The 17,171-nt window shown below is 30.8% G+C and overlaps 1 protein-coding gene across 1 annotated transcript; it reads right to left on the bottom strand.

Annotated features, from left to right (window-relative positions):
- Window positions 1-3,988: 3,988 nt before the first annotated feature.
- On the bottom strand, window positions 3,989-5,269 carry LOC112718019 (F-box/kelch-repeat protein At3g23880-like). The gene has a single exon (XM_025769934.1). It carries the CDS (start codon window positions 5,267-5,269, stop codon window positions 3,989-3,991), a length of 1,281 nt encoding a protein of 426 aa, XP_025625719.1.
- Window positions 5,270-17,171: the final 11,902 nt, after the last annotated feature.

Raw genomic sequence — 17,171 nt, 5'->3', positions numbered from 1 at the left:
TTATTAATTTACTAATTAACTTTTAATTAAATATTTTAATTTAAAATTAAAGACAATATAATTAATTTTCTTTGTTTATAAAATTAAAGTATTAAATTTTAGAATCTCAATTATTTAACTAAATCGTATAAAATTCTTATTCTTTTGCAACTGTTAAGCTGTATAATTTAAATATAGAAAAGTATTCAATAACTATAAAAATTAAGTAAAATTTTTAATTTAATTGTCAAAACTTGATTTAATTACTTCTAGTAAAATAATTTCTAAAATAAAGTCTTTAATTTATAAATGAATTAAAATTAACCCATAATAATATTTTTTTGAAAATTATGGGTCTTACACGCATAACTTTCACCTTCATTTTCCTTTCTCTTCAGTTTACTTAGCAAACTGTATTAATTCTTATATATTTTTAATCTATCTTTCACATCCAAAGTTTTATTTCATCAATTTAATTTTAAAAAAATTATTATTTTTTATCTGATCTTTGTTTTTAAATTGTTTTTTACATGTATATACCTATCAATAATGAACCGAAGAACTCTCATAAATTATTTTGTTAATTTTTTTATTTTTTAAATGGTTTTGTACAAGATAAAATTATTTTTAAAATTTTTTAAAGTATTAATTATGTAAAATATTTTTTTAAATTTTAAGTGCATCAATATTTACCCTTTAGTTAAATCTCAATTTTTTTAAACTGCTTTGTATTTAATGATGTTATTTTTTAATTTTCTAAATTATTGATTATATAAAGTATTGGAATTAAAAATTGAATACATAAATATTTATATTTAAATTAAATTAAATAAATTATACAGCAAAAAATTTATTAATTTTGTATTCCACAATATTATTTGTTTGGCATATAGTCCTGATTATTTGATACGCAAAAAAAAATTGCAACTACCAATAATTTGTTAAAATATTGATATGTTTATTTCTTAAACTATTAACGATGTAGAATTCTGACATTTAAGTACATGAAAATTTGTTTTTAATTCAATTAAAATAAATAATTTATTTTTCAAAAAAATTAATTAATTAAATATTATTTGTTTGGCATATAGTATGATTATTTGATTAGCGTATAAAAGATGCAAAAAAAATATATATATATGTATCTATCAATAGTAAAGTGGAAAAATTCTCATAGATATTTTGCTAATTATTTTTTTTAAATTTTAATCAGTTTTATGTCGGTTAATATTATTTTTTTATTAAATATTAGATTGACATATAACATTAAAGATATGGTAGGATAATAATACCTATGAATTAGTTTTTTTAAATAACCTGATAACACAACAAATATCTAAATTTTGTTATATATTTTTTAACAGTTTTAACCTTTACAATATTATACAAGCTAATTTAGATAGCCAATATAAAGTAAAATAAGTAACAACAAGAAGATATAAAATTTCACTTTTTGTTGTATAGTACAAAAATAATATAATAATATAATAAATTATAATAAAAATAAAGTAAAATAAGTAACAGCAAGAAGATATAGAATTTTATTTTTTGTTTTGTAGTACAAAGATAATATAATAATCTAATAAATTATAATATTCTGGTACAAAAGAACATAAAATTTAATCAAAAATACTATTTGTACACCAAAATCAACCACCAATGTATTTGCGTATAATAAATAGATGTGTAGTTTAATTTATTTTCAATGTGTATTTGTATTCTAGCATGTATTTTATACTGGTGGCGGACTTTGGTGTACACATAGCATAACTCAAACTTAATATTATTCTTTTCCGTAGCTTTTTATCTTTTTATTTTAATTTTATTAAAAAATACTAATATAATTTACTTTTAACTTTTAACTTTTAAGATAAACGTAAGGATGTGACATTTTATGTATTAGATAATGTAAAAAATTTATTATAGAAGAAGTTAAGAATATAAGAGAGAGAGAGAATTTTTTAACCTATTAAATATGAGTTATATCAAGTGATGATTAAGAAATATATTAGAACTTTTAATTCAAAAAAAATTTTTTTTACTCTCTTTATACAGTGTTTCACTTTAACTAACTATTTTTATGGATAGTATTTAAGTGACAAACAAAATAGTAAGAAGGTTCGTATTAGATTATGAAAATTAATATCATCTTTATAGTAGGATCGCATTATTTCAAAACATGCAAAATAAAATAATAAATTACAGTTTAATTAATTTACACAATAAACAAATGTACAACTTATATAATAGTAGTCAAATGTAAGAAATAATGACAGCCTTTTATTCTAAGGGCCTATATTAAATTGCAACTTAATTTTATAATTATTAGTTACAATCTTACAATAATGTACTATTTTTATTATATTAGTTAAAATAATATATTTTAATATTATTTTTAAGGATTATTGACATCAAATTTTGATAATTTGAGCAAAAATTTTGAATGTTTTATGTGGCTGGTACATTTTTTTAATAGAATAATAAGACAACTTAAAATTCACATCAAGAAAAAATTATTGTTTTTATACATTTAAATATTCAGAAGACATAAAAACCAATTCTTTTAACAACATTTCAACGACTCATAAAAGTTAACATAATAAATGATTATAGATCAAAGTGATAAACAAGATTGAAAGTTGCGATAATAGTACTTGGTGATAATTAATTACGATTGGGTAAAGAGAAGGTGTGAGGAGAAGAAGAAAATGAGAAAGGAGAATAAGGCAATAATAGTATGCGATAGAAATAATAGTAAGAGAAAATAATAGTGTGTGGTATAATAAGAAGATATAATAAAAGTATACATTAATAATTCAAAAAAAAATCTTAAAATTAAAGATAATTTAATAAATTGAATATAAAATTTAAAAAATAAAATATTTTTTATCTATTAGAATTATGAATATAAAATTAAAAAATAAAATATTTTTTATTTATTAGAATTATGAATAAAAATAAAAAATACTTTAAATATAAATTTTTATATTTGTTTCAAATTAAATACTGTTAAAAAAATAAATAAATAAACTTTATAATATATATAAATAATTACTTTATAAATATTTATCTTAATTTTATTACACATAATAACAACATAATAAATTTTTTAATATCTTATTTAATTTAAATTTATAATTTTTGAACGTCCTAAAAGTTAAATAACTTATAAAATTTTTATATTTATTTTTTAATATATTTTTTAATTTTTAAATTATTTTATCAAATCTATAATTAATTGAATTAATTGAATTTGTCCGTACTATATTAAGGAATCAATTTAATTGAATAATCTTGAAGTATTTATATAGTTATTTTTGTAGTCAATAAATCTGATAGTTGTTCAAGACTCAAAAAGTTATTAATAAGGATATGTACGATGAATTACGAAGATTTTTTCAAGTACACAATTTTTATATTCTCCTATTTTGTTTATTAATTATTCTTATAGTTTGATATTTAAAAATAAAAAAAAATAAACATTCTCATTTCTTCTTTTTTTTTTCATTACTTATAAAAAAATAAAGACCTCTTCATATTTATATTTTGACCTACCACTTAAAAAATATGAATACAAACATAAATATATGTGACATTTAAGTAAAAATTATCTTTTGTAAATAACTAATATGTATTTTGATTTATATATAATTTTTTTGAATTAGGATAATATTATTATCATTATTTTTTGAAATATATATATATATATATATATATATATATATATATATATATATATATACCTCTTTATGGTGTGTTTTTATATTTTAATATTTTAAATTTTTTTTATAATAATTTTAATTTTAACAAAATATTATATAAATAAGGTCATGTCAATATTAAAATAATAAAAAAATATTTATCTAATAAATTTAAAAAATAAATAATATATTAGCAAAAAATAAATTTTAATTAGAAAAAAAAAATAGAAAAGCGGCTGTTGAGCCGCTAGTTAATCATAATGAAGTTATGGATTCAAGAGATAGTGTAGGAAACCATCTTTAAGAGATTATAGGCTTGGCTTCATTAGCCGCATCTCAGATGAGCAACTTGGAAGACCAAAGTGCGACGGTGAAACTAAGCTTTCATGATAGAGTTGAAAGATCCTTTCATATGAGTACTGAGTTAAAGGACGAGGTCTGGGCATGTAATCACTGGAGCTGTCAATATTAGGAAAATCTATGCTGCCATCATTTAAGTTACATAAAACAAACTCGCCACACGGAGTAAACACAAGAAGAACATTTTTCAACATGTATATAGGCCGTAGGCTTGAAGGACGACGATCGAGTCGCGGGTGGTGGGGGATTATGGCCAATTTAGTCCAAGACTGAGGAACTCCATAGTCCTTCATCAACCAAACAGTCCAATGAGTTTTCTTAGTCTCATAACAAACCGCAAGAGAATCCCTCAAGATACCCAATTGGGGAGCCACCCGGTGATCATCATCTGAATCCCTGCTGGGAAGGGAAAACTGACTATAAGTCTCTTTGACCAAGTCAAGGGAAAGAACCCACACAAAACTAAGATAGCGGTGAAAAAGCCAATTAAGAGTGCCAGTGCCACTTACAAAAAGCCCTACAAGATCCACCATAGAACCTCTGTAATTGCGGTCACCAAGTTTATGGGGGAAATCCTGGATTGTTCTCCAGGTAGAATTTGGGCCGAATGTAAACATTCTGGAGACGGATTCGCCTGATTTCTTTTTCACAACTGCGAAAAGCTTATACTTGTCATTCACATGATCATAACCGAATCCGCAAATGGAGAGGAGACATCCAATTTCAAGCGGCTGAGAAGTGAATCCAGTGCAGGGGTTCCACAGCATGGCCTGGCCCTCTTCATCGTGCAAGCACATCAATCCATTGCAAGAGCCAATGATGAGGCGGAAGCTTCCCTCATAGTCATAGGGAACTACTTTAGTGGGTTCACGGGGAGGGTTCCCCATCACAGATCGTACGGAAAACACTCCGATTGTGGGGTATAAGTAGGTTTGGCCATAACAGGCAATACGCGGGTGGGTCAAGGCTGGATCCACCGCCATTGAACGTCGAAGGTGGTCCTTGGCAAATTGAGAACTGGAAATTAGGGTTCTCCATGAACTGCAGACGCTGTTCCTTAATCGAACGAGAGACCTCGCCGGTATCCTCAGCAGGATTTCCTCTATGAGCTCGTCCGGAAGGATAGGTGGTGGTTTTGTCGTGACAACCTTCCCCTTCCTCGGAACAGCATCAGCATCAGCATCAGCATCAGCATCAGCATCAACGTCATCAGGAATCATACCCTTCATACGTACGAGGAAACTCCACAATATAGCAAAATTGAAAGAGTAAGATAAAGAATAATTTATTATGAATTTCTTGATGGATTGAATTATAAAAGTAAAACTATATATATATATATATATATATATATATAAATAAAAGGTATTGACTACAAAAGATAAAAATAAAGATAAGATAAGATGATAATATAAAGATAAGATAAGATAATAAAAGCTAAAATTAAAATTAAATTTATGAATTTTTTTGGACTGAATTTATAAGCCGTAAGACTTCTTTATTAATGCTAAGGTAGAAGAATGGTTTAATATGTCCTCTGGAGGATAAAAGATATCGAGAATTCCAAGCTTATTGAGATTAAGATAAAATGGTTGAGGAGACAAAGACTTTGTGAAAAGAGAGTTAGATAAAGATCCTTAAAACATCTTTTTTTAAAGATATTTTTAAAAAATTAAAATTTAATATATATAATTTATTAAATTATATTATTTTTATTAAAATTATATCAGATAAATTGATTTGGCTAAAAAATCGATAAATTATACCTTGAATCGGTCTAAATTAATAATTTTTATAAAAAGTAATTATAATATTCCTATTATAAAAAATAACTAAAATATTCTTTTTTATATATATTAAGAATCATAAATTTTAGCCTTTTTCTTTTTTATGTGCAGTTAAAGAGTTAGAATTTCGAGTTTTTAAAATTAAAAAATATATATAATAAGAATATTTTAGTCATTTTCTATAATAAGGTTATTGTAGTTATTTTTTATAAAAAATAATATTAATTTAAATCGATTTAAGATTTGGTATATCGATTTTTTGGCCAAATTAATTTGTCTCATCTAATTTTGACAAGAATAACATAATTTAATCAATTATATGTATTAAATTTTAATTGATAAAAAAATATCTTTTAAAAAAAGACGTTTTAAACATCTTTATCGGAGTGGCCTCCTTGTAAAAATGTCAGCTAATTGGCCAGAATAAGGAATGGAGAGAAGTTTCATCACTTCAGGTTGAGCTTTTTGTTAAACCAAGTGACAATCGATCTCTAAATGTTTGGTCCGTTCATGAAAAACTGGATTAGCAGTAATATGAAGAGCACTTTGATTATTATAATATAAAACTGGTGGGTGGATAGGAGAGATGCGTAAAAATTGTAACAGATTTAGTGTCATTTTACCTCCTAACCTCCCAAGTGCCATTTCGTACACGAAGCGATATGCGAATCAGCCAATTACAACCCTTGCCGAACTCCTTGCGTTTCCCATGATACTTCAGATGATCCGACTTTAAGACTCTGTACTCAACACCTCGACGGATGCTATAGTCCTTCACACTCAAAACAGCTTAATCTTTATTACGGAATGATTGCCCAATCTGAAATTCTGTAGAAGAACCCCCAATAGTAGCACCTCCGTTTGCCTGTTTTTCCAAAGCCTCCAAGTTTAGAGAGGAGAAGTGCGGAGGGTACTATGTGTTCACAACACGCAGCGGAAGAAAAGAAAGTAATCCTTAAAGATCTATTTTGTGTGTAAACTTTATTCCTATCATATAATATAGTAGTAGATCAGATTTAAATACCTGAGTACGCTAGTAAAAATCCTTTTCTCCTTCGATGATACGAAGGCGCTATGTGTATCCACATCGAGACCAACATTTGCTGTCAACCTCTTGACCAATGGACATCTGATCTAAATTGAGAAACCTCTTGCAACTCTTTGCACACCATAAAATTCTTCTCTAAGAATTAGGCTCACATACATTTGTGTGCGTAGAGGTAAAGGAATAACAACCCTTGTTATTCTCTCTGTCTTTCTCATTTTTTCTTCTACTCTTGGCATACCTATATATAGTATGAGATTTGTTGTTGATTTAAATTTGAATCTCAATTCAAATTTGAATCATATCTTACTATTTTATTTGAATCTTTCAAATTTATGAATTATATCATAACTCAATTTGAAACAGAATCAATTAGGATCTCATCCAACTTTATAATTCAAATTTAGAAATATAATAACTAATTATTCTCAAATCTCATTTAATATTCTCAATTATCATATTATTATTATATTTTTTGTGCTGGCAAAAAATATAATAATATTCCATTTGAATTAATATAATTATTTATTTGATCAAATCAAAATAATAATTAAATAATTCTATAGCAAATATTAGAACACTCGTTAGTGTGTGACCCCATAGGTTCAATACTAAACGGGTAGTAAATTAGTCATACTAAATTTACTAATCAAGGTTGGCGTCTAGCAACACTCCTCAACGACCCGATAGTATGAAGTAATATATTTTTACTAAGAACCTCAGAAGAACAAAGTATAATTCCTTCCATCTTTCCAACTCTTGGTTAACCTTTAGAGTATGGTTTAATTGTCAAACTCTAACTTGTTACCATTATTATAATGAACTGTGAATGACCTAAAAAACTCATTTCTTCATTCATTCAATCCCCTTGGCCAAGGTTTTATTCATCTCAGTCATTATAATCATAGAGCTCAAACTCTTTACCGAGAGTTGACGGATTCCTTATTGACTAATCATTAATTCTATAAGTATTTAAATCATACCCAATATCCATTCAACTAGCACCCTAGGGTATTAGGTGTCCGGAATCAAAGTATAATAAATACATTGTTAATTACTATGACAGTCGCAGGTCAAAGAAAACTCTATTACTATGTTCATCTTGAGAATATCCTATTGACAAATATCCGGTAATTATAACCGTTAGGAATTCTCAAAGTGAGTCAGTTCAATGGTCATATCTCTATATGCACCATATATATATATAATTTAATAAATGAGATCTATTAATCTTCATCCAATGAAGACCATTATATATATATTGGTCTTTCCGGATTATTAATGCCCTTTTTAATAATCCTATGACCAAGAACAATTTAGATTAAATTATAAAAGATTTATTTCTCAATATTATGATCACTATAATAATAAATCTCCAAATTTAATCTAGGACGTTATTATATTAACATTTTAATATAATAACAATAACAAATTATTTGAAACATAATTGATTGGATTGTGGTCATACTCCTTATTTCCAATAGTACTGCTGTGTGCCAGAACTTGAATGGCCATGCTGTGTATGTTGATTGGCACCTGTGTCATCATCGCTGTCCCTAATCCTGGTTTGAGTCATCGTCCCGCATTACATTCTCAACTCGATCAGTTCCCCAAACCCTTGAACATCGTGAATAATGCCACGACCAGTATCCACCTCATATGTCTGCTATCGGACCCCACGATTCTCAAACGGTACAAAAGCAACTGCCTCCGTACGATCTAAATCAGCCGCAAAGAAAGGGGATGCAACCTGCGAAACATTTGGAGCGGCCGCAGGCGTCGAACTAGACGCACCGTCCATGCTAATCGAGCTATGAACCGGAGCTGATGTCCCAGAACTATCGACACCAACCTCCAACTTCGCATATAGCTTGTGTATTCTGACCTCTGTTTTATTTCTCCTAATCATTTTATTTAGGTAAATTGTCCTAATTATTTTTTGCAAAATTATTTTTTATTAAATTCATAATTTTTTTTGTCATTAGACATTTTATATAGTAGTGTACAATAACAAATCTTTATATTTATTCGATACAAAAAATATTTTAAATGAATATTATATGATGATGATAAAATATTAGAGATATAAATAGAGTATCGACCATTCATATTTGCATGGCTTCTAGCATTGTTTGAGGTTGGTTTATGATAAGAATTTGGTTGAGGCATTGAATGAGTAACAGCAATGGTCTACCTACACTTATAAAAAAAATACAAACTTTATATGTTGTATATTTTTTTGAAAAAATAAAAAATTAATGCTCAGCAATAAAATAAATAGTGTAAATTAAGTTAGTTAATTTTGTTAATCTTCTATGTTAAGAAGATTTAATGTATAAGTAAATTAATTTATATCGACGTTTTTATGTGTTTTAAGCATATAGGATACTAACCAGGTAGGGATATGTTATTTGGACCAGCTCCATTACCATATATTTTCATACCTATATTTATAAAGAGCAACACAGATAATAAGCATTATTTAAACTCGTGAGAGAATTATTAGTTATCATAATAAAAATTAACTTTGATTGCGTAAAACAAAATATTCAGTGATTTTAATTATTTTAATTTTGTGTAATTTTAGTGCATTCAATATAATAGATCTTTATTATAAAACAAATTATTTTTTCTATGCTTCTATTGTATTTTATTTTTTTCACAAATTTAAATTTCGTCCATTAATATGTGACATATTTTAATTTATTTTTTTAATTTGTTACCATAAATTGATAATATGGTAAATATTTTATTAATTAAGAATGCAAAAATATTTTTATAAAATAGTTTATTTATTATACTGTAATTTATCTTTGTTTTTTGTGTTTACGACTTTATGTTGCTATCTCTTTATCTTATCAAGTATTTATTATCTATTTAATATTATAAAATTAAGATATATTTTTTTAGTAATAAATTTTGCTAGGTGTTTCATGATTATTGTTTTGGGTTAATATAGTAACATTTTTTAATAGTTAGTACTTGAATTGGTTATTCGACAAATGTCTTTAATTCGAAAATTTAAAAGTTGTTTATCCATTAATTTGTAATATTTAATATAGTATTTACATTTTTTTAAAAATTAAAATACATTTTACCATTATCAAATTTTATCATTGGTTAATTTTTTTATTGGACAAAAATTTTATAAGAAAAAGAATTAATCTTATTTATGCCGTGCATTTTTAAATTCATTAAATAAAATATGAATATCTTTGTATTCTTTTTTAACCGTTGTATTTGTATTGAAGTGAAATATATCCTGATTTTATTTTTAAATTTTAAAAAATATTTATCATTATCAAAACTCTAAAATATGCGAACATAAATAAAAATAAAAAATAAAAAAATTAAATTAAAGTATATTAAAAATTATTATATTATATTGATTTATTATTTTAATATATATATTTTATTTTGATTATAAAATTATTTTGATCAATTTTAATTTAAAATTACCGTTTAATATCTTATCAAGTTTTGTGTGTTATGCTGGATCAACGGATTGAATTGGGAGTAATTGAGAGATTTCTATAATTATCTTATATAAAATAGTATTTGTATATGAAGGGATTTCATTTATTTTTTAATATAAGAATGCAAATGCATATTCTTTAATTTCTAATTCTTTAACTCAAACTCTACATTAGTTTAAAGTATAAATACATTTTTTCATAATAAATGTATAATAAATAAAAGCATGACTTAAAGAGTATTCATTAATTTTTTTCATAAGTTAGAGTAATAAATTTATTTTTATTTCATAGTTGTTACTCTATAAAATATATCTATTCACTCAAATTTATAATGATATATATATATATATATATATATATATATATATATATATATATATATATTTGTTATTATTAGTCTTATAAATATGTTTTTTATTTTATTTTTTTAAATATTTATAATTGAGTTCATAATCTTGTTTGTTAAATAAATATAAATATATAAATATTATATATTACATTATATATTATATTGTATAATGGAGATAGAATATTAAAAAAATATTATTATTTAGGATGAATGATGTCCGAAAAAATTAGACACCAAACTTTAATTTTAACATTTTATATTGTTAACCTTATAATTCTTATATTGTTTAATGTATTGTTTGATTAAGCAATACATCGGTGTATATATAATTTTTTTATCTAAAATTAAACGTTAATACTCAAATATATAATAAACATTGAATATTAATTTGATTAATTTTGTTACAAAATATGAGAGTATTAAATACCAACATTATTATTATTAATTTTTTATTTATTGAATTTTTCATTTTTATTTTTTATTATAACGTAGGCAAGTGGAGGAGTTTACTGTGTTAGCAGTTGCATAACTCCAGCGTAGGTTAATGAAGGAGTTATATAATTAAAGTACAGTTTATAAAATATGATTGTTACAAAGTTGCTTATCCCTCTTCCAATTTTTTTTTAGAACAGTTAATAAATATTTTTGACTCTCAACAGTATATATAAGTCCCTGGTTACCTATGAAAACAGTTAATCTATGTTCTTGATTTTCAACTGTAATAGGATTCCATATTTGGAATAATGGAAAATTATCAAAGAAAATATTTTCCATGCCATACTTACAATTAATATTATGCAGTAAAATAACTTCCAATCTTCATCACTAACGTATATTACATGTCCAAACTACAAGAATAATCAAACCATGTTTAAAGAAAACAATGAATGAAAAGCAATTTTTTTTCTACATTCGTAATGAATTTTAGATTTGGATCCTGCAATACTATTTTTCGAGTACAAAAGCCAAAACTTAACATATAACATTAACAACAACAGAATACCCAATGTGTATATGCAAAAGATTAAATACCCATATCTGAAATAGCTAAAACCCTAACATTTTATTTATAACCAACAGATTTAAAAAGTTTTGGATTTCTTAGTATCACAACTTCTGATTTCTTAGTTATGACATAACAAAACAAAATATAGCGCTCAAATCACAAGGCTGGTAGCTCAATGCAGAAAAGAAGGAATAAACTAAAAAGATAGAGACAACAATGCTATCAATACAAATTAAAGAAGAAAAAATTTCAAGAACTACCATAGATTTCATACATGTAGAAGTAGTTTCACATATGAAACGAAAAAAAAATTACAACTTTTTCACATCAGAGATCGTAAAACCCTAACCTGTTTGTGTAAACTTAGACTGAGAATGATTGTAGTGCAATGTTGATTGTAACAGCAAGATTGAAGAAGAAATACGCTTTGATTCTGTGGTGGAAGTAGAACCTGAACGCTTCTATGTGATGTTCAAGTTCGCCATTTTTGCAGAAGAACTCTTCTATTTTTTGTTCTCCGTTTTTTTGATGAAAGCTCAAATATGAGATAATGCTTTTGGGTTTTCTTTTCCTTTCTGTTTTCCGTCCATAGTGGGAGTGAAAAAATTTGAGTGGGACCTACTCTGAATTCTAAACTATTTTAGTTTTCCATTAAAAATTTCATTCCAAACAAGCAAGGAAAAATACATATTTTTCCTCCCACTTCCTTCCTTTTATTTTCTTTCTGTTGGTTTTCATTCGAAACAAACAATACCTTAGTTTTAATTTATAAAGAGTAAAATAGAAAAATAGAATTGAATACCAAACTCTTCTATTCACTTTATATATTAGATGAGTTTTATAGTATAGAAAGAAGAGAGTTTCTACATCTATAGATATGTGTTAGTTTATTCGAGAGTTTGACAAGTGTTTAAAGGGAGACAAAATCTGAACTCTTTGCAGGAGAAGTACAAGGCCTTTGCAGGAGAAGTACAAGGCCTTGTTTTTTCTGCAAGTAGTTAATTCAAAATTTTGATTGACTAATTATACTAATTAAAATTAAATTTAATAAGATGATGATAAACCTCACTACAAAATTATTTTTTTTTATCAATCTTTAACAACTACAAAAAAAGGTTTCAGTTTATATATTTTATTTTGTTTGAACTTTGAATCATCTTAATATTTTAATAAACTAACTTATTATTTTTATTTTTAATCCATATTTATTATTGTTATTACAATTATAGTAAATTTTGTTAAATTTAAATAAAGGTTTAATTATTTTGTTGATTTCTATAGTTTTGTAAAATTTTTAATTAAGTTTTTATACTTTTTTTAATTTGCTCTCTGCACCAATTTTTTTTAATTAGATTTTTCTTAATAGTAATTGATTTAATTGTATAGGGACCCAACTAAAAAAAAATTTAGTGTAAGAATCCAATAAAAAGAAAAATAAAATATAAGAATTCAATTAAAAAAAATTAAAGTAAAGACTCAATTAAAATATATATATATATATATATATATATATATATATATATATATAGACCTAATTAAAAATTTCGTAAAATTATAGAGATCAATAGAGTAAATAAACCCCAAATAAAAGACATATTCATTATATTATATTGTAAGCCAAAATACAATTGTAATGTATTCCAAAACTACGGTTTACATATTACATAATTAGTCATACTAACTGTTACAGATCCAGCCCACGGATCCTACACCCGGAACGGTCCCCGAACCCGGTTACTCGGGTCGGACCCGGTCCTCCCTTCCAGAAGACTCGGAACCGACCCACTAGAACCCCTAACCAACTTTCGAATTTAAACGTGTCCCTTATCTTAGCCAAATAAGATAAGATAAAGACATTCACCATCACCTATAAATAGAGGACCCAGGTCCCTCCAGGTATTCATTCATTCCATTCACCTTATACCTCTTGGATCCATTCTGACTTGAGCGTCGGAGTGTCTTTGCAGGTACCTCCCCCCGCCGCTGCTCTACTCGAATAGTCCGACATCCGCCTCGACCCGCAGGTTCCCGATCCTCCTCTCAACCCGTACCAGAGACATCTTCTACATTGGCGCCGTCTGTGGGGACTTGCGACAGTCAAACCGGATGGAGGGCGTCCTGGAGGAAAACCCTTCAAGCCAGGATGACTCCCAACCACGTCGTCCGACCTCAGAACACCAGGAAGTCACAAACCAAGCAAGAATAGCAAGTACTATCCACCACACGAACGAACACGTCGTCACGGACCCGCGACATCCTGAGAAAGCCAGGGACAAAGCGGCACAGATCATCCAGGATCTCTGCCTCCGAGTCCAGGAACTTGAAGGTAAACTGACCAACAGAGAAAAACACAACAACGAACACAGAAGCCAGGCGACTTCCAGGTCAAGATCCCACCGCGGCAGGTCGCCAACCCGACAACACGATAGGAGAGACGGTCGCGGTGTCTCATGCGACCATCGACACGAGAAATCGCCGGAACAGCTTTACAACAAGAAACACCACTGCAGCGCTTCCCGTGATCTAAGTCGTCAACACGATTCGGACGAGGATCGAAGATACCGAAACACCAAACACACGAGAAACGACTACACCATAATGGGAGCTACACCCTTCACAGAAAAAATCTTAAGAGCGAAACTTCCCAAAGGTTTCGACAAACCTACCGACATGAAGTATGATGGAACCAAGGACCCTCAGGAACATCTAACGGCCTTCGAGGCCAGAATGAACCTAGAAGGAGCGGCCGACGCAGTCCGGTGCAGAGCCTTCCCGGTAACCCTTGCCGGACCGGCGATCAAATGGTTCAATGCCCTCCCGAACGGATCCATAGCCAGCTTCCACGACATAGCACGAAAATTCATGGCCCAGTTCACGACCAGAATCACCAAAGCCAAACACCCCATCAGCTTATTAGGGGTCACACAAAAGCAAGAAGAATCCACAAGGAAATACCTCGACCGCTTCAATGACGAATGCCTAATGGTCGACGGACTCACGGATTCCGTTGCAAGCCTTTGCCTGACTAACGGGCTCATGAATGAAGATTTTCGCAAGCACCTCACCACTAAACCAGTATGGACCATGCACAAAATCCAGAACGTCGCCAAAGACTACATCAACGACGAAGAAGTCAGCCAGGTCGTCGCCGCCAACAAGCGGCAGCACGCCAACACCCAACACGGCAATTCGGCTCCCCGTCATAACTCGACACCCAAAGAGAATCAACGGGACCACCCCAGGCCGACCAACCGGCCACCAAGAATAGGCAAATTCTCTAACTACACGCCCCTAACAGCACCAATTACGTAGATATACCATCAAATAGCAGATCGAGGCATCATTCCAAGAGCCCGACAACTCAAAGAAAGGACAGGAGGCAACAAAACCCTCTACTGTGACTACCACCGAGGTTACGGCCACAAAACACAAGATTGTTTCGACCTCAAAGATGCTCTGGAACAGGCCATACGAGACGGCAAACTCCCGGAATTTGCCAAAATCATCAGAGAACCGAGACGCGCGGAGAGAGACAAGTCGCCGGAAAGAGAAGGGCGTAACCCGAGAACTCAAAAGCAACCCCCCAGGGAGAGCCCGGAGGAAGACCCGACCATCATAGTGAACATCATCACAGGCAAGGACGTGTCGAGCAAGTCAAAACTAACAATGAAAAAAGATCTCAAGGTAATGGCTGTCAGAAACCAAGCCCCAATCGCCGTGGCCGACAATACGATAACGTTCTTGCCAGAGGACTGCCAACACGGCACCTCAGCCGAAGATGCCCCCTTCGTCATCTCAGCCAGAATCGGAATAGGACTAGTACGAAGGATACTGGTAGACACCGGCGCAGACTCCAACATCCTTTTCCGAGGAGCCTTCGACAAGCTCGGACTCCGCAACGACAACCTCCAAACACACCGCCACGGCGTCACCGGACTCGGGGACAACTTTCTCAAACCAGATGGCTCAATTACCCTCCCCATCACCATAGGAACAAGCAATTAGAAAAAGACAATCCTATCTGAATTCGTAGTCCTAAAAGACTCCACAGCCTATAACGTGATTCTCGGAAGAAAAACAATCAATGACTTCTCTGCAGTCATCTTTACCAAATACCTCCTCATGAAGTTCAGAACCGACGACGGCTCCATCGGTACCATCCGCGGAGACCGAGAGGTCGCAGCCGAATGCGACAACACCAGCCTAGCCCTAAGGAAAAAATCCCGGGATGCGGCCGGAATATTTCTAGCCGACCTAGATGCGCGACAAGACGGCCAACCTAGGCCAGAACCAGAAGGAGACATGGAAAAGCTACAAATAGGGCCAACCAAAGAGGAATACACCTTCATTAATAGAAACCTCCCATACGATCTTAAAGAAGAACTCTCCCAACTCCTGAAACAGAACAGAGACTTGTTCGCATTTACACCAGCCGATATGCCAGGAATAAACCCCGACCTAATGTCCCACCATCTAGCCGTGGACCCCCAAGCTAAGCCAGTGGCACAAAGGAGACGAAAAATGTCACCAGACCGAGCCGGCGAAGTCAAAAAACAAGTCAAAGCCCTACTCAAAGCCAACTTCATCCGGGAACTCCCCTACACGACCTGGCTAGCCAACGTCGTACTAGTAAGGAAATCTAACGGGAAATGGCAAATGTGCGTCGACTACACGGACCTCAACAAAGCTTGCCCGAAGGACGCCTTCCCCCTACCAAACATCGACGGACTAGTAGACGCAACATCCGGCCACCGATACCTCAGCTTCATGGACGCATATTTCGGCTACAACCAGATCCCGATGCACCGACCAGACGAGGAAAAAACAGCGTTCATCACCCCGGACGGAACATACTGCTACACAGTGATGCCCTTCGGCTTGAAAAATGCTGGAGCCACCTATCAAAGACTTGTTAACAAGATATTTCGAGACTTGTCCGGAAACAAGTTAGAAGTCTACATTGACGATATGCTCGTCAAGACTGAATCCGGCGAACAACTAACCAACGACCTCAAGGTCATAATGAACACCCTACGAAAGCACCAAATGCGGCTCAACCCGGCAAAATACGCATTCGGAATGGAGGCAGGGAAGTTCCTCGGCTTCATGATTACGCAACGCGGAGTTGAAGCAAACCCGGAGAAATGTCGTGCCGTCCTCGAGATGACAAGCCCCAAAAACCTTAAAGACATCCAAAAGCTCACCGGCCGACTGACCGCGTTATCATGCTTTCTCGGGGCATCGGCTCAAAAAGCGATCCCTTTCTTCAAACTAATGAAAAAAGGAGCCCCTTTTAAATGGGAGACGGAGTGCGAAGAAGCATTCCAACACTTCAAGAAGGTCCTAGCGGAACCACCAATCCTCGCCAAACCCCAAACAAGGGAAACACTTTACCTGTACCTCTCCATAACGGAAGAGGCACTCGCAGCAGCTCTCATCCGTGAAGACGAGAAATGGGAGCAAAAACC

Source organism: Arachis hypogaea, chromosome 10, assembly GCF_003086295.3.
Source record: "Arachis hypogaea cultivar Tifrunner chromosome 10, arahy.Tifrunner.gnm2.J5K5, whole genome shotgun sequence".
Classification (NCBI taxonomy): domain Eukaryota; kingdom Viridiplantae; phylum Streptophyta; class Magnoliopsida; order Fabales; family Fabaceae; genus Arachis; species Arachis hypogaea.
Note: the sequence above shows the minus strand (reverse complement) of the source record. Positions and strands in the feature narration are given on the sequence as shown.

What these genes read in the sequence shown, in the direction of transcription:
- LOC112718019 (XM_025769934.1), bottom strand. Translation starts at nt 5,269, where the DNA reads ATGAAGGGTATGATTCCTGATGACGTTGATGCTGATGCTGATGCTGAT.